This window comes from Lagopus muta, chromosome 22 (assembly GCF_023343835.1).
Source record: "Lagopus muta isolate bLagMut1 chromosome 22, bLagMut1 primary, whole genome shotgun sequence".
Classification (NCBI taxonomy): domain Eukaryota; kingdom Metazoa; phylum Chordata; class Aves; order Galliformes; family Phasianidae; genus Lagopus; species Lagopus muta.
Window position 1 is genome coordinate 5,745,847 of NC_064454.1, and position 17,550 is coordinate 5,763,396.

At 47.0% G+C, this 17,550-nt stretch overlaps 1 protein-coding gene across 3 annotated transcripts; it reads right to left on the reverse strand.

The window, feature by feature from the left end:
- Positions 1-1,274: 1,274 nt before the first annotated feature.
- TTC12 (tetratricopeptide repeat domain 12) lies at positions 1,275-15,168 on the reverse strand. Of its 3 annotated transcripts, none has more exons than XM_048968386.1 (22): positions 15,052-15,168; positions 14,804-14,955; positions 14,309-14,339; positions 14,037-14,153; positions 13,560-13,637; positions 13,307-13,428; positions 13,078-13,137; positions 12,866-12,937; positions 12,092-12,152; positions 11,815-12,003; positions 10,867-10,936; positions 9,798-9,886; positions 9,018-9,186; positions 7,906-7,998; positions 7,630-7,693; positions 7,026-7,160; positions 6,784-6,885; positions 5,874-5,942; positions 4,929-5,030; positions 3,999-4,098; positions 2,413-2,638; positions 1,275-1,458 (listed from the first exon to the last, which is right to left on the reverse strand). In XM_048968386.1, the coding sequence occupies exons 1-22, from the start codon at positions 15,161-15,163 to the stop codon at positions 1,383-1,385; spliced, it is 2,289 nt and encodes a 762-aa protein (XP_048824343.1). In that variant the 5' UTR covers positions 15,164-15,168; the 3' UTR covers positions 1,275-1,382. The 3 variants fall into 3 exon arrangements, with proteins under 3 accessions (XP_048824343.1, XP_048824342.1, XP_048824344.1); XM_048968385.1 differs by having other exon boundaries at positions 14,037-14,204; XM_048968387.1 differs by lacking the exon at positions 14,037-14,153 and having other exon boundaries at positions 1,276-1,458.
- Between the last annotated feature and the right edge of the window lie 2,382 nt (positions 15,169-17,550).

Here is a 17,550-nt window from a genome sequence, read left to right on the forward strand (position 1 = left end):
CTTCCTTCTAAAGTGAGAAGATCCAGCTGCTGTTCTGGAAGGAAGATGATATCAAAAAAGAGATGATACACAAATTATAGGCTACTGTTCTAAAGGGATGAGATTATGTACACAGACCATCATGAGTGTCATGGAAGCAGCTGGAAAAGAAAGCCATTTCAAAGTCAAACACAACTGACCATGCTTCGCCATAAACATAGTACATCTCTTGGTTTCCATGCTCAGAACTAAGGCCAAAAAGAACTGCGTTTATGGTCACGTCCTTGTTTGGGTTAAGTTCTGCAAGCTTTTACTACAGATTTGGATGTAGGTTCACCTGTTTATTTTCAAAGAGAACATTTGTTAAATTTGATAGCCTTTAACCAGCAGTGCTACTGCTGCTCACCATGAAGAATCTGCTACAGATAACCTTTCAGAAGCATTGAAGACATCCACTAAAGCTGTGGGGCTTTGATTCATGGATGATTAAAGCACACTTTTGGTGCTTTGCCTTCATGCTAAAGCACTGTTTTATAGCAGGCAATGAACTTCAGCAATAAAACTGCTACACTTCAGTGCAGAAAGACAGTTCTTCAGACTAAACTCCTCTTTATATGATTTAAAATGTCTTTTTGGAAGGACACTTAAGAAGAGCAATGCGTTACTGCCTTTCTTTGCAGGTCACACTTAACTTGGCACTGCTCTTAATTCGTTATTGACCTCTCCAGAAAACACAGACAGGAAAGGATGAACCATTTGTGTTATGGTCTCCTAACAATTAGAGATGAACACAAGAGGCCACGAGAAAGTCCTTAGGATCAAGCAGGTCATCAGCTGTTCTTACTCCACTCAAATATAAAGGCCAAAGGGATTCGACCAAATTTACAAAAGTAATGCTGCTAAATGAGACCCTAATTCATTCGTTAACCTCATTACCATAAGTTATCGCTAAGACCCACAGCTCAGTAAATTAGTATGCTAAAATCAATGTATTTAAGCAGGTGAGATCACACATGCAATATCAAAGCATAAAGTAGCCCCCAGGAGATGAAGGATTGTTTCTGTTTTCTTCTAAGCTCTGGGCACTGACTCACACCACAAGGCAGGTGACCCTTTGGTTGATGATGAAGCAACAAGAGACTTGGCCCCAGGAAAGGGCAGCATCATTTACTGAAGTGAATATGAGCAGAGCAGAAGTTGTTATTTTTAGTTAGCCTAGATAATAAATTACCTTCTTTCTCCTGATCTTTATGTTGATATCATTTCTCTGGCTTCTATGTATGAGCAAACACTTGAAAGCGATTGAAAAGGTTATCTGCTTTGAATGAGCTTTATTAAGAAAAGAAGAAAACATGGAACAGTAAGGGATATGAACAGCATTTATCAAAGCCCTCTGGGGGACGTCAGGAGCTGTGCACATATTTCATAGAGGAGTTGAGGATGGCCATGCCATTGAGCTCCCGCAGTTGACAAATATGCCTGAAAAGACAAAGGGAGAAGTTGCTGAGAGGATGGGGAGTGACTGACTACAGGATTCTTAAGCTCCCACTGCTCTGCTCCGCCCCCAACGAAACCATCAAGGTCACTGAACACCTTAACTCCAAAGTACCATGACAGAAGGTTTCTAAATGGCTATTCCCCATGAAAAGGAAAGCCAGAGTTCCAAATGATACTTGACAACTGTTCATATAGGCGACACCCCTAATAAGGTTCTCACATCTCTGCAGTGTTTTGCAGAGCTCAGAGCAGATCCTTTCTTGCTCATTTGGGAGCTCCAGGGAACACAAAGCACTTCTGGAACTTCACCATTACCCTTTGCATTACCCGTTGTTTTCTGCAGTGGCTCAGGAGGTACAGAAACATTGGTACTGGAACTCAGTTCTCCTAATAAGAACACAGCTCTGTGTCCACCTGGCAGCGTGCAGCCAGCTGGGGCTCAGCCCACTCTTGGCAGGCAGCAGCACAGACATTCTGTGCTGACATCTATACTTTTGTTGTGCTTTCATTTCTGACCTCTACAAGCTTAACTGATCAGTCTTCCTCTGTCCATTCTTCCAGCACAAGTAACATGAAACAATGCAAAATGAGCTCCTGCAAGCAATCGGAATGAGAAACAAAAAATCCTAAAGCAGGATGTGGCAGACAGTACAGCAAATGGGAATTCCAACTAGAGGAAGAGTGGCATGTCATAGAACACTTAAACAAGCTGCTCATCTGCCCCGTACTGCCGCCTCTCTGCGTGGAATTGACCCACACTGGTTTGGCGTTACTGGATTCCTCGTTTTCCTCCCCCTACCATGTCCCAGTTCCATACAGGTTCACATGTCAGTTTTCCAACAATTACCAACAAGTAAAATCTGGATGGTGCAGGAGAACAGCAGTGTTTTGTTTCCACTGGTTTTGCTGTGGTTTTGTGGGTTTTTTTTGCAATACCTTGGTTCTGCAACACACAGCTTCCCCAGAGCAATTGCTGCATTCTCCTGCACTGAAGTTCTTGCAGCATCACCACCAGCGTGTTTCAACAGAGCCATCACAACGTTGGAATTCAGTAAGGATGTTGCTGCTCCAGGAACAACAAGGCACTGACCAAGGCAGAAAGCAGCATTTCCCACAATCATTTCATTTTCTGAGTCCAGGAGCTTCAGCAGTACGCTGAACTCTGTGAACAAGAAAGATTTCACGTATACAGTGAGCCCAGACTTGTTCAAATAGCACTGATATCATAGAATCCTTTGACATGGAAGGGACCCTTAGAAGTCATCTAGTCCAACTGCCCTGCAATGAACAATATCTTCTGCTGCTTTTATCTAAGCAATAGAGCAGAACCCCCAGCACTGTTCCATGGGGAAATATTTTCCTAGAAAACCTGGAAGAGCAAAAGCATTGCTTCTCCAGGCTCGGGGTGCCATGTGCTTTCTCCTCTTCACCTGTGAACACATCTGTCCCAGCAAAACACATCTGCACACCAAGAGGTTCTTCAGTACAGACTTTGTGTTTCTCCATTTGTTACGCATTCCCCTGAATCTGAACGCGCCACCCTTGCTGCTTGCTGACTAAGAGATCTCGCACTGTGATGGGTTTTACAGCTCAGTTCCAACAGGAACGAATCTCCTAGCAGCAGAGCTAAGTCTGTGTTAGCAAAATGATGACAGAAATACTGGCTTTTCACAAGGTGAATATCCAGAATTTTGGTGAAAACAATCAGCTCTTGCTATCTGAGGAACCGGAAGCTTCATCTGCAGATGACAGTGAAACTAATTTGGGTGTACAAAAGGAAGATGATGCTCTGAGAGGCTTTTAATGAGTGAAAATCCTTTGGGTTCAAGCAGAGCTACATGAGCTGACAATTTCTTGACAGGTTCAACTATTTAGATCACACTTAAGTATTCTCTGTGGTAATTACATAAGCACTAATTGAATCTGGATTTTAAAGCAATCTAAGAAGTGTTATACCACACAACCAGAGCAAACATTAATAACTCAAAAATACCTCAAGACACCCACCTGTCTGATACTGGCAAGCCACCTCCTCACCCATTTCCTATTAGTATATTAATAGGAGACCAAATATTATTTTTTATTATTATTTATTTTATTAATATGAGACCTGATATATTAATATAAGACCAAATGTCCACACAGAAGTTGAAGGAACCTGTAAGCAACCCTGACCTCTGGAATTCAGCTGTCTAAACACAGCTTCATCTTTTGGCCACCAACTTCTGAACTGTAACAGAAATTGGGTTGCATTTCCAGAATTTTCAGAGATTTCTGCCCTCCCAAAAAAGTATTTCAAACCATTTTATGAATGTAAAGGGCAGTTTCTCTAACCCAAGTTTTCTATTTGATGCACGTATGCATCCACACAAACTAAGGCTCATTAAGGATTTCTTACAAAACATGACAGAAGTCTTGCAAGAGTAAAACAAGTGTAGATCTCTGTCCTAGAAGGGAGGAAGGTAGGTGGGCAATGCTGAGATTCTTGCATTCTCTCTCTAATTAGTGAAGCTGTCACTTACTCTTATCTGACTTCACCACCTCTTCCTGGGCTTGTCTGCTGCTTCTTGTGCAGATGGAAAGAGTCCTTATAGCGTAACTGGATGTGGTCTGTCCTCCAGCCTAGATTTGGATTAGAATAAAGTGTAAACTAATAAGCATACAGTCCATGCCCCAACTTAAGGTTACAAAACAGTTTAGACACCACAGATACAGTTGTTCACTATGCCTAAGATCATATCCCAAATAAAGACCTCAGAATGGACAGAGATTGAAAAATAGAATAGAAACCATTCCTCCCTGCCAGAAGCACACATACAGAATTATCTCAATCTCTGGAGCCCAGTTTCTTTCCAACAGCTCTGGTGCTTGCTAGTTACAGGAGTTAGACTGTTACAGTCTTTTGTTTAGGCTGCTTCAATCTGCAGGACAGCAAGTCTGGCATCTGCACAAGGCTGCATGGATACAAACCCCATCAGTGCACAGATACACAGCCAAGCAGTGCCTACAGACTATTTCATGTATATACATACCTAGGGATATATTCCTCCCTGGCCTGATTCAGCACTCACTGGTCATCAGGGCAAAGGGCTCCATTGCCTTTCAGTGGTCCAGATTTTATCACCCCATCTTAAGCTTTAATCCTGCAGTGGAGCCTGCAGTAGTGGATTCCTGCATTTGCAGATCTCCACAAGTAGAGCTGTAGGGGCATTTGGCACACGGAGAAACAACTCAGAAATGTGGGATACAGACTACAAGGCAGCAGTTATGCTCCAGACTTGTTGAAATTGTGCTAGAGAGCCCCAGCACTCTGATGGAATGGATGCAAACACATGCAGAATGACTGCACAGGTCTTTCTTCTTGGGAAAGGAGGCTGAATGCAGGGGCAATTCAGGTTTTCTTCAGGGACTTCGAAAGGAAAAACAAAGTGAAATCAGTGGAATTACTTTACCTTCAAGAATTTGATCATTTTCTTCACCACTCCTCCTTTCACTGCTTCTTCTACTGCCAGTGGGGATGCTGCCAGGATGCGACTCAGCACTCCAATGGCTCTCTGAGTAAGAAAAGTGTGGGAGAAGAGAAAAAAATGCCCAACATTTATTTGTACAGACAAATTTATTTAAAGAGTTTTCAAATTATTTTGGTTTTGCAGATGGCAGAACAAACCCGAAGTCATTCAAATGACAAAAGGAGAAGTTTACAGAAATATAATGAAGAACATCTTTAGGACGCAGATTTTTTTGTTGCTTACTGGAAAGTGAGCTCAGCACAGCTTCTAGAGATTCCAATACAGGGGGGTGATACCAAAGTATGATCAAGGACACTCTGCACACTTATTTTTTGAAACAAATAGCACCAGTGACAACTTGAGCCTCTAATTGCACATAAAACAGATCAGAACAGCTCATGTGAGTTCAGAGAGGTGAAGAGACTCCCAGCTGAGACCACATCTGCTTCCACCCATTTGCCTTGAATAATTACTATCTGTGGGAGTTACACACCATTAGTAGGGGTACAATGTCCTAGGAATGATTCACAACAGGAACTATAAAAAGGAACAGCTGTTAAACACCCAAACTGTTCTTGCTCCTTTGCTTCCAGATTGATTTAATGCTTTGCACTGAAAACCATCCAAAGGATGAAACGATTTGTGCAGGCTTCTACTTTGTAGGTTTCAAGAAAACACTGAACATCTCCTTCATCAACCAGAATATAAATAATCCAAGGGCCATGTTATTTTTTGTTGTTGCTACTACTAATATTCAACATTTGTTTTCGGCTTCCAAGCCTAACAGAAAGGCTTCCACAAAGCTTGCACAGGTCAGGATTTGGCACTGCAGTGTTCAGGTCTGACTGAGCAATGTGATCTTTTCTTACTCCAGACATGTCTACTTACTGTCACAGTTCTTCCATCCTGATCCCTGAGCAGGGACATGCATCTGCCACTTATGTCCAAAGCAAGGCACTGCAAAACAAAGCCAAGAGCTCAGGAACAGCTGACTGCCACAAAGCATTCAAGCAGAAATGCTTGAATGTAACAAATTGCTCTATGTTACAAATGGAGATGGGGGCACACATGGCCCCAATTAATAACTCTTCAGCAGTTGTTCTTTTTTAACGTTTCTTTACTTTAAAGTAGTTTTGGGATGTGCCAAGCACCTAAGAACATTCCAGAATTGGAGACTGATGCAAAACAAACCATTTGCAACACGATGGCATGGAGCCATCTATGCCTTACGCTGCATTTTTGTCAAAACTGTGTGTCTGTGGGTGAATCATAGAATAGTTATGGTTGGAAAAGCCCTCCAGGGTCACCTCATCCAACCATCCACCTACCACCATAACCCCGTCCCTCAGTAGCACATTTAGATGCTTACACAGGGTGGTGTTAATGAGCATTTCTTACATTCTTCTGCTTTTTAGCTTACTTGAACTGCCAAGGACCCCGACTGGTAACCTTAAACACCAACAAAAATTAACAATTAACTAAACACCAGCAAAATCTGACGTTGGAGCCTTAGGAGCATCTCAGCACGTTTGTTGTGAAAGAAGGCTCTACATCCACACAGCATAGCTGTGCTCCTCTCCTGGTACAGACTGTGAGGCTCATGCTGTTCTGTGGCCATTCCCTCTCTCACTCTATCAAAATGTTCCCATTTAGCTACAGAACTTTCATGGGGCCCATTTACAGTAACAAGGGAGGAAGGTGCTCAAACTGCTCACAGAATTTTGTATCACCAAGAAAGCGATCACAGGAAGAAAGCTACCAAAGAAAGCTACCAAAGAACATCTCTGGTCTCATTTACCTGGATGACGGAGTTTGATTCAAGCAGTAAGTTCATCATGAGGCCCAGCACTGCAAACACACACTCCCGATATCTGGGGGTGCCAACATCAGCACATCCATCCTGTGCACAAAGGAGAGAAAAGTGTGATCAACTCAGAGGTTCAGCGCTGCTGGGGGAGGCACAAACACATCTCACAGGTGCCATTTTCAGAGGCAGCAGGGCAGAAAATGCTGCTATAGGGAGCCACCAAGCCTCCTTACCACCAGCTGTAAGCAGGCTTGCCAGCACTCATTGCACTCTGCCATCTGCACTCGGATGGCTGCATCTGCACACAGGTTCCCCATGATGCCAATGCAACGTGAGAGGGCTGCCTGGTCCACCTGCTTGGCTGAGGCCTAAAAACAGAAGAGTAGAAGAACACATTAAGAGCAAATTACAACATACGGGTGCTCCTATCTCTCTGACTGAGATTTCAGGATCTTTCATAGAATCACAGAATGGTTTGGGTGGAAGGGAGCTGAAGGCCGCCTGGTGCCGCTCCCTGCAGCGCACAGGGACACCCACAGCTCAGCAGTGCTCACAGCCCCGTCCAGCCTGACCTTGGCTGTCTGCAGGGACGGGGCACCACCGCCTCTCTGGGCAACCTGTGCCAGCGCCTCACCGCCCTCACTGCCAAACCTTCCTCAGCTCCACCTCAATCTCCCCTCCTGTAGTCTGAAGCCATCTCCCCTTCTCCCATCACACAGACCCACTATAGAGTCTGTCCCTTCCCTTCTCACAGCCCCTTCAGATGCTGGAAGGAGTTGTCATGAGACATGTTACAGAAGAGTATGTTGGAAACACAGAAATTAAGAACTTTCATACCAGCAGTTGGATGAACAATGGTAAAACAGATGTGGAAAACGTGAGGCGACACTGTGCTTTGAACCTGTGAGGATAAAGAAAGCCATGTTTGGACACTTAGAGCTTTAGAATAACAGACAAACAAACAACAGGTTTGTTTATAAGCAAACAATAAGCAACAAAACAGCAACATATAGAGAAGGTAAAATGAGTAAAGAAGGCCGGCAGCCTCTATCAGAAGGTCACTTAGTATATACTATTGTAACTTATTAAAAAAAAGGAAAAAGTGCAAGTTACTTTTCCTCTTGACTTAAATCCGACAGAATACTCATGGCACTGCCAGCCCTGGCATCAGTGCTGTTGACAAACGTCACCAATATCTGCAGCCATCTGTCATAAATAAAAAAAAGAGAAAAAAACTGCATGTCAGCTTTGGCCTAATTATTAAAGACATTTGCAGGGAAGATCACTGTTGATGACTGTGTGGTTTAGAAGGACGTGCTGAGCAAACCCAACAGTTTTTGGGGGTGAGTGGGTGTTTTAACCAAGAAGCTTTACAGGTCTTGGGATGAACATTGTATGTAACACAGTGAAGTACACATCTGTGGAGAACCTGTTCTGTTCATCCACTGGTTTAAATTTTTAGTGCAAAGTAGCACATTAAAAATTTCCGCTCTGGTTAACACAGGTTAACTGGGGAAACTTGGAAGAGGGTAGATTTAGACTAGATATTGGGAAGAAATTCTTTACTGTGATGTTGGTGAGACACTGGAACAGATCACCCAGTGAGGCTGTGAATAGTCCCTCGCTGAAAATGTTCAAGGCAGGCTGGATGGGGCTGTGAGCAACCTGGTCTAGGGGGAGGTGTCCCTGCCTATAGCAGGGAGTTGGAATTAGATGATCTTAAAGACCTCTTCCAACCCAAACCATTCTAAGAAGGAAATGGCAGGACAAGAGCAACGAGGTAACAGGCTTTTTATTTCTCCACTTAGTGAGCCTTGGCAACACCGACTCATCATAAATGCCAGCTGCCAGATGAGGAGAGAGCAGCTGTTTGAAAGCATGAGCTATACCAAGAGGCAACAATGGCAGCTCTTACTGGAGTGCTAGGCACACAGCCTTACTGGTTTAAAAAGCATAACTATGCTTCCAAGTTACACCTCTTCAGAAAGGAGGACCTCCTTAGCTTAGCTGCTTAGCTTCACAGACATCTCCAGTGCAAAAGTTTGCTGTCTCCCTACACCTCACTCCCACTTCTGCTCACCTTGGCCTAAGTCTCAACATCATGACACCCCTTTCAGAAGCCTGTCACCCACCTGGTGCTCTGCTTGGTGCCAGTGGAGCGAGCTTTGGACCTCTGCAAGCCCAGGGTGAAGGGAGTTCTACCAAATTATAGTTGCATTTTTTACCTGGATAGGTCCTGGTGCCTGATCAACAGTCTCCTCCCATTCTCATTATCTGAATAGAGAGCAATTAGTGCCAGCGTCTCCTTTTGGATCTCCAACACACCAGAACACAGCAATTCCAACAGCTGTGCATTCACATCAGGGTGAGTCAACAGCAGCCGCTGATTTTCTTCTGCAAAAAGAGGAATCTAAGTACAATGTCACAGGCGATGCAAGCCCCGTCATCACTCCTGCTCTCACTAACTACACAATTCCTCATGCATCAGCTGGACCCAGCAACACACAAGTGAACACAAGTGCAGGCACAAGCACTCTTCTTTTCCCCACGGCAGCCTGCACCACTTCACCACTTCAATCTGCTCCCGACCTCCCTGCAAACCTCAGGGAAACAGAGGCACGAGCTACCCAACCAACGACCCCTTACTGCCGATGCCAAAGGAATTCACCCTTCTCTAACAGCACTCCTGCTTTTTACAGGTAGAACTGCTTAAAAAAGACAAAACGAACGTGATGTTATCTTAAGAGCCAGCAATAATCACAGGGAATTGACTTTCTGCCCCTTCAGCATACATAACACGGGCACAGAAACAGACTGGAAACTCAGCCCCGTGCTGAAGCAGCACTCAGCAGAATAGCTCCAACCCTCATAAAGCTTTGCTGACAGCAAGGCCTAGACCCAAGTGCTCTGGGAAAGCGATTGCTTGTGCCAAACAACAATTTTAGACCCAGTGTGTGCAATATTAACAGAACATGAACAATGATTAATGTTGATCACATTTTTACCATTCCCAGCGCACACAGCTTGCCAAAGGGAGAGAAGAGAAACACACAGATCCACTTCAGCAGTGCTCTTTCTTCCTGCACAGAAGCCCCTAAATGAGAAACATTAGCTTGCAGAAGGAACGTGGGGCAGATGAAACAGGGTTAGCTCTTTGGCTGGGGACATCAGGAAAGCCTCACAGCGATGAGGATCTGCCATACAAACACTTAAGCTCATAAGCTCTAATAACAGCGTTTAACCAGATGTGCCTTCCAGACGACCTCCTCCAATGCCAGACTGATGTTTTGCTGAATCTAACCGCCCTGAGCACACACAGACCACCCACAATCAGTATGCAGCACTGTAATGTGTTCAGTTCTGCACTGACTGACTGTGGTGAGCCAGGGAGGGAGAGCGTGGTGCGAATCTGGAAGCACGCAGAACAGCTCTTCCCTTTTCCAACCAGGTCACACTGTTCCAAACAAACTTAGCTGTGCAAAATTTTCAGATCACATCTTCCCTGCGGATCTTGCTTGCGTCTATGATCTACTAGGCAAGAGATCCCTTACAGGACAAAGTTTAGAAAGCGATTGAACTGGATTTGTTTCTTGGTTACCAAAACATCTAATGGCCGCCCAGAACACACAGCAGCAGAGAACACAGGTCCCAGAGGGAATCCCCCCACTCAGTTACAGGACTGAAGAATTTTACAGGTTGAGGAGAGATTTTGCAGAGCTGAGGTGAGACATTTACTGATGTCCAGCCAGACATACTTCAGGCAACTATGCTTTTATATCAGCTGTTCTCTTCCAGTAAGCTTTTACAGCCTTGCTCTCACCATTAGAGATAGGGGAACTGTGCAGAAATAGGAGATCAGAGACAGAAGCAGAAACTCATGAGTCCACTGCATCCAAAAGAGCCCTACTTGTTTGGGTCAGATACAAGTCAGTCTATTCAGACATCACAACCAGTTATTTCATTATCTTGTGATCATTTCATCTGCATTTCGTGAGGCGATTGAGTTTCTCAAAAACAACACTGTCACTTCCTCATGCTGTAACGTGCTTCTGTTCTCTTCTGGAGAGCTCTTACCGTCTTATGACCTCGTTGTCATTGATGATACTGAACCCATTGTTTGTTCTAAATAAAGTTTGCTCAGTGCCTGGAAAGAGGCAGAGAGAAACAAGTCAGCTCTGTGAGCCATCTGGCTGACGCACCACGGCGAAGGCAGACACCTGCTCTGCTGCAACACAGCGTTGAAGGAAAAGGTCACCGGATCAACAGCTCTGGGGAAAGGAGGTTTGCAATGTGAAAAGGGGAAAAACTTCAAGAGCACTTGAAGCAGAAACAGGTTTGAAGTGGAAGATCACTCTAATTGATGCCTGGTGCAGTGGAGAAAGACTGACTTCATGTTCAAGGGTTTTTATGAGGACTTAAACAGGAGAGTGGTCCTGCAAATCATTATTCTCCAACAGAGGACTGCAAACTTTTCAAAAGTAATTTGAGACCTCTTCAATTATAGTGACAAGACAAGGAGGAATGGTTTTAAGCTACAAGAGGGCAGATGTGGGTGAGCTGTGAGGAAGCAATCCTTTGGTCAGGGCAGTGAGGCGCTGGCGCTGCTGCCCAGAGAGCTGTGGGTGCCCCATCCCTGCAGGCACTCCAGGCCAGGTGGGATGGGGCCCTGGGCAGCCTGAGCTGGTGGGGGGCAGCCCTGCCCACGGCCGGGGGTGGCACTGGGTGGGCTTTGAGCTGCACTCCAACCTGAGCCGTTCTGAGGTTCTGTGACATGACTAAGTCCTTAAGAAGTATCAACAGCTCAGCTACAGAATTGGTTTAGTTATTAAAAAAAAAAAAAAAAAAAAAAAAAAAAGGAAACATCCACTGTACATAAACGTTGAAATAGCAAACACCGTTTGTTATATGTTTTTTTTAACAGAGGAATGGCTTTTTGGTCTTTCAAAAACTACTGCAGTTGTATTCATCCACCCGGGTGGGTTACAACCCCTCACGGAAACAAGCTTTGCATCAAACACTCACACTCCTTCACGGCTCCTATCAGAACTTGGATCCCTCCCGTATAGTAGAGGATATTCTGGTTTGGCCTGTTGAGTTTCTGCAGCAGATCTTTTATGGACAGAGCTGCATGTTTTCCGGACTGAAATGCTTTCATCGCTCTGTCTTCCTCTTGCATTCTTTTTTCCTCCAAGTTAACCTCATTCATGCAATCTTGGAAAGCAAAAGAAATCAAAGTAAGTTAACAGAATGTTCTGATCAGAAACCAAGAGACAGGAGTAGCAAAACTGACACTCCTTACCTTTAAATAAAATTTTCTTTTGGGGATCAAGCTGTAAGAGCTTCTGGTAGCACTGCCTGGACTTAATTCAGAAAAGAAACAGGCTCTTATGTTCAAAGAGGAATGAGGAGGTGCTAACACTCCTGGCTGTCAGTTCCTGGCCTACACAACTGTAAAAGTCTGAGGAATAATATTTACAGAAGGAAGCAAACCACAGCTTTGATGTTCCATTATTTTAACAGTTTTCAGCTCCCATCAGGACTTCAGACATGAATGTGGAACTGAATCTTTTGTTTGACATTCAGCATCACAGAAAGAAAAAGAAACACTATCACTCCCATTAGCAGCTTTCACCTTAACAGTTCAGTTAACCCGAAATGCAGGGAGCTTTCCTCCTTCAGAGGTGACATACAATCACCTCTTATTGCTATGCAGTTTAATTGCTCTGTGCAGCAGAGCAATTCAAGATAAAAAGGTAAAAATACACTTTGCTCATTTGTCGCCAAGTGGCGACAAATCCCCACCAGACAAAGCACAGCCACTGAGCACAGCGCTGCCTCTCTGCCTGCAGGCTGCCAGTGCAGTTGCCACACCTGAGCAAACCATCAGAAAGGACACAAGAAGTAGAAAAAAGACTAGATTTTAAAATTATTTGTCTTTGCAGGAGGACAGAATCTCTTTCAAGCTCCATGTACACGCCTGTCTGATGCAAAAGACAACAGATTAGTCCCTTCACCCACAACATCACATCAAAATCACAGGCATGGTCTAGCAGACAAGAATTAGTCAACTCACCTCATCATAGTGCTTAAGCGCCAGGTGAGCTTTCCCCATTAGAAAATAGGCTTTAATGCATTTTGCATTGCACTGTTAAAAAAGGAATTTTACACAAAGTGTTTAGAAACTTCAAATACCTCCCCCCAACATATTCCCACTGCCATTAGCATGCCATCTCCGTACTGACAGCTGCACACAAACACTCGACCTGACCACAGAACTGAACGTACCTTTAACGCCCACTCACAGTCACCAATGGCTTTTCCATATTCATGCATCTTCAGGTAGGCCTGAAATACAGCCAAAGAAGTCCCTTTTCTAAGCCTCGGAGTCAAGCAACACCCATCACCTTTTGTGAAACTCCCACAGGAAGCAGAACCATCCTTTTCAGGCCTTGTGCCACTAACAGAACACAGAGAGCAGTATTCTGGTCAGCACGCCAGCAGCTCCTGCACTGACCTGTGCTCTGTTGGTGTACAGCTCCGGCACATCCTTCAGCTTCTGCAGGCCATCAGTGTACCTCTGGGCAGCTGTGCTGTAGTCCCCTTTCCTGAAGGCATCGTTTCCCTTCTCCTTCAGAGCTGCAGAACAATACACACACACTCCAAGTAACACTTTGGCATTTGTTTTGTCCCCATGCAGTGACACATCTCAAAGCACACCAGCTGGGTACCTCCCCAAGGCATCAGCTGCTTGAGCCCCTGCTGATTACCATTTGCTAAGCGTTCATTTATCTTCCTTCGTTCAGCTCGTTCTTTTGCATCCTTCTCCAAAGCAGCCAGGAAGCCCTCTTGGAGGCAGGAGGAGAGTTGGTGGCATTTTTGTTATGAAAAATTAATAAAGAAAAATTTACTTTATTAAAAATTGAATTGCATACAAGAAAAAAAGTCATTTCCAAGGTACATCTGAGCCATTTCTCTACAAAGAATCATAGAATCCTTAGTTGGAAGGGACCTTTAGAGGCCATCTAGTCCAACTCCCCTGCAATGCCCAGGGACATGCACAACCCATCAGGTTGCCCAGGGCCTGATCCAGTTGCCTGATTTAGCTTTGCCTTGAAAGTCTCCATGAATGGGGCATCCACCACATTGTAAGAAAATCTGAAGGAAACGCTTTGGAAATTAAACTGGAATGGGAATGTATTACACATCTAAGCTCTTAGGATTGTACTTTCCACAAAGCAGCTCACCTCCAGACAGGCATTTCTTTCTTTCTGAATCCAGAAAAACAGCCTTTAACATGCAGCAGTGACAAGCTATACCAATGGACATGCTCAGCCACACAGGTATGAGCCACAGATGCATTTCTAGATGTGTCCAAAGAGTTTGCCTCCACTTTAGTGGCAGTGGAACAAGGTCTTGTGTGAGCAAAGAGCAATCCTCAGTGCACCACTGCTACTGCAGGCAGAAGGGGTGCTGAGGGCTGCAGGGAGCACCGCTTTACCTGTGTGCACTGCCTTACCTGTGTGCACTGTCTCTGCGTTCACTGAATCCTAAAAAAAAAAAGAAGTAAAGCACATGTAGGTTTGCATATGGATAATTCAGTAGAATCCATAGCAGCAGTGAAACATGTGGTGAAGTACGCCTTCACCAGAAGGGAGCTTACAAGCAGCAGGGGATTGACTTTCTACATGGTGTTACAGTGACAGGACAAAGAGGAATGGCTTTAAACTAAAAGAGAGGAGATGTGGGTGAGCTGTGAGGAAGCAATCCTTTGGTCAGGGCGGTGAGGTGCTGGCGCTGCTGCCCAGAGAGCTGTGGGTGCCCCATCCCTGCAGGCACTCCAGGCCAGGTGGGATGAGGCCCTGGGCAGCCTGAGCTGGTGGGGGGCAGCCCTGCCCACGGCCGGGGGTGGCACTGGGTGGGCTTTGAGCTCCCCTTACGCATCGTTGGAGATTTTCTGCTTGGCAGGAGTTGAAAGAGCACCACGTGCAGAAGGCAGGAGCAGGGTACAAACCTGTACGGGATGGCGCGTGTTGATCACCGTCCTGTCCACCCCGGCCGCGCTCTGCTCGCTGCCCCGCCGCTCCCGGAGCCGCCGGTCCGCCTCGGCGATCGCTCCGTCCCGGACAGCGGCGTCCGCAGAGCTCAAGCCCTGCACCAGGCGGCCTGGGGAGACCCGACAGGCAAGATGTGGACGAGGAGTGTTCCATTCATTCCCCCTTCCATCTCCCGGCCGTTTCACCCCCCCTCTGCCGCACTCACTGATGTCGTCCACGCGGCGGAGGAAGCGCTGGAATTCTTCCTCCTGCTGCGGGTCGGCCAGCGCGGCCATGGCGGGAGGCCGCAGGTTGCGCAGCGTCTGCGGTGTTGCCATGGATACCACGCTGCTGACGTAACGACAACGCGGAGAGAGAGTAGGGGCGTGGCCACGCTAAGAGCGGGCGTGGCTACGCGCAGGGAGGCGGGGGTTCGCAGGCCGCCATTTCGCGTTCTGCGACCGCAGCGCTGCCTTGTGGAGCAGTGTGTGTTCGTTGTCTTGGGAAATCCAGGGAATAAAGCCACCCCGAAGATCAAAGAGAGTAAAAGCTATCGCGGTTAAGCCGCACACAGCACAAAGAGCTCGTTGCTAAGCTAGGGCTGTTTTGGAGGTGCCTCCCTCCTGGGCTCTGCAGATTTCAGCTTCGGAGCAGTGATGCTGTTTGCTCTGTGCTTTGCCATTTAAATCAACACCACAAATAATTCCCCGTGCTGGGTGAATGACAGCTTGCAGAACCCCGGGTGATGCCGTCCCACTGCCCATCGCTGTCACCACGTGCTCGGCGCCGTGTGTCACGGGATGGCCGCACTGACATCGCCTCGGGTGGAGCAGCTGAGGAAGGGCTGGAGAGGAGAAGGACGCTGAGTGATGCAACATCAAGTGCAGCTTGTGCAGGAGACTTTGTTCAGCTGAATTCAGTTGGAAAAGAAACAATGGAGGGAAGTGTATCTGTGTTACCTTTGGTGCTCAGCCCCAAAAGGGGACGTTCCCAGACCCTGAAGAAGTGGTTTTCCTATGGAAGCCACGCTGCCAATTAATGTCGACTGTGACTGCTTCAGCCCACTGTTGTGTTCCGAGGAGATGGGGACAAGCTTGTGTAAAGCAGCAGCATATGTGGTCTATGTGGTTTATGTGGTCTCTCCCAGCAGCTCTGCTCCAGCATTGCCCTGCTGCACAGCATGCCGAGCTGCGCTCAGAGCAGAGCACAGCGCTGCTGGGGGTGCAGAAATGGCAGAGCTCTGTGTGGGATAACAAGTGTTGCAGCTCAATACACGTACCTGTGTTATTTTCTGTGTGCAATTCCAGCAACCAAGGACTGATGTACAGCAGAGCTCTCAGCTTTTCAGTCCATGTCCTGGGAAATCATAGAATCATTAAGGTGGAAAAGACCTTGAAGATCTCCCAGTCCAACCGTCCACCTACCACCAATGCTGCCCACTGACCGCGTCCCTCAGTCTCCACATTTCCTGAATACCTCCAGGGACTTTACCACCTCCCTGCGCAGCTGTTCCAATGACCACTCTTTTGGAGAAGTTTCTCCTGAATCTCCCTTGGAGCAACTCTCGTCCTCTTGCTGTTTCCTGCGAGAACAGGCCGACCCCCAGCCCACCACAGCCCCCAGTCAGGGAGCTGCAGAGAGCAGTGAGGTTTCCCCTGTGCTCCTCTTCTCCACACTGAACAATCCCAGCTCCCTCAGCCGCTCCCCATCGCACCCCATTGTGCTCCAGACCCCTCACAGCTCCGTTCCCTTCTCTGCACGCTCCCAGCCTCCACACCTGCATTGCAGCGAGGGGCCCAACGCCGAGCACAGCGCCGAGCTGCGGCCTCACAGAGCTGAGTGCAGGGGACGCTCACCTCCCGCTCCTGCTGGCTGCGCTGCTGCTGACACAGCCAGGCTGCCGTCGGCCTTCTCGGCCACCTGGGCACACTGCTGGCTCATGCCCAGCCGAGCGAGAGCCGACCGACCGACAGCCGCGGCTCCTTTCCCTCCGCACAGCTTGCAGCCGCTCTGCCCCAAGCCTGCGGCGCCGCGTGGGGTTGCTGTGGCCGAAGCGCAGGAGCCGGCACTCAGCTGCTTGAGCTCCATCCCGTTGGCCTCAGCCCAGCCATCGGCCTGTCCAGGTCCCTCTGTAGGGCTGCCTGCCCTCGGGCAGATGCACGCTTCCCCCCACGTGGAGCTGTCTGCAAACCTGCTGGGATGCACTCAGTGCCCTCATGCACATCATCAATAAAGGCACTGAACAGGACGGCCCCAACACCGACCCCTGGGGAACCCAGCAGTGCACCCAGTTCTTTGCCCAGCAGTGTGTACCGGTCCAGGCCACGGGCTGCTGCTTGTCCAGAATACTGTAGGAGAAATCAATGCTTAAGATAGAATTAAATGCAGTTTGATTACTCCAGCATCATCCATGTGCAGGGACACGACTTGGGACACGTTACTGACACCTTTTGAAGCCAACACTCACACACACACACACACCACTCAGCCTCCCTATGGGACACCCAGCTGACTCGGGTTCACAGCAACATTCAACAACATCGGTGTGTTTGTCATCTCAAGGCAGTAATGTGGATGGGACAGAAGGACAGACCTGACCAATGCTCCTCTCTGTGGCACCCGGCACTCCAGAATTGCTCCGTACACAACTGCTGACATCTGAAGAAGTGCAGACTGCAGGCATGAGGTTTTTTGTTGGTATTTTTTTTTTTTTTTGTAATTTTTA

Coding starts and splice junctions, on each gene's coding strand:
- TTC12 (XM_048968385.1), bottom strand. CDS start 15,163: ATGGCAACACCGCAGACGCTGCGCAACCTGCGGCCTCCCGCCATGGCC. Junction 14,956..15,051: donor CCGCCGCGTGGACGACATCA/GTGAGTGCGGCA, acceptor GGGTCTCCCCAG/GCCGCCTGGTGCAGGGCTTG. Junction 12,004..12,091: donor AAAGAAAATTTTATTTAAAG/GTAAGGAGTGTC, acceptor TTGCTTTCCAAG/ATTGCATGAATGAGGTTAAC.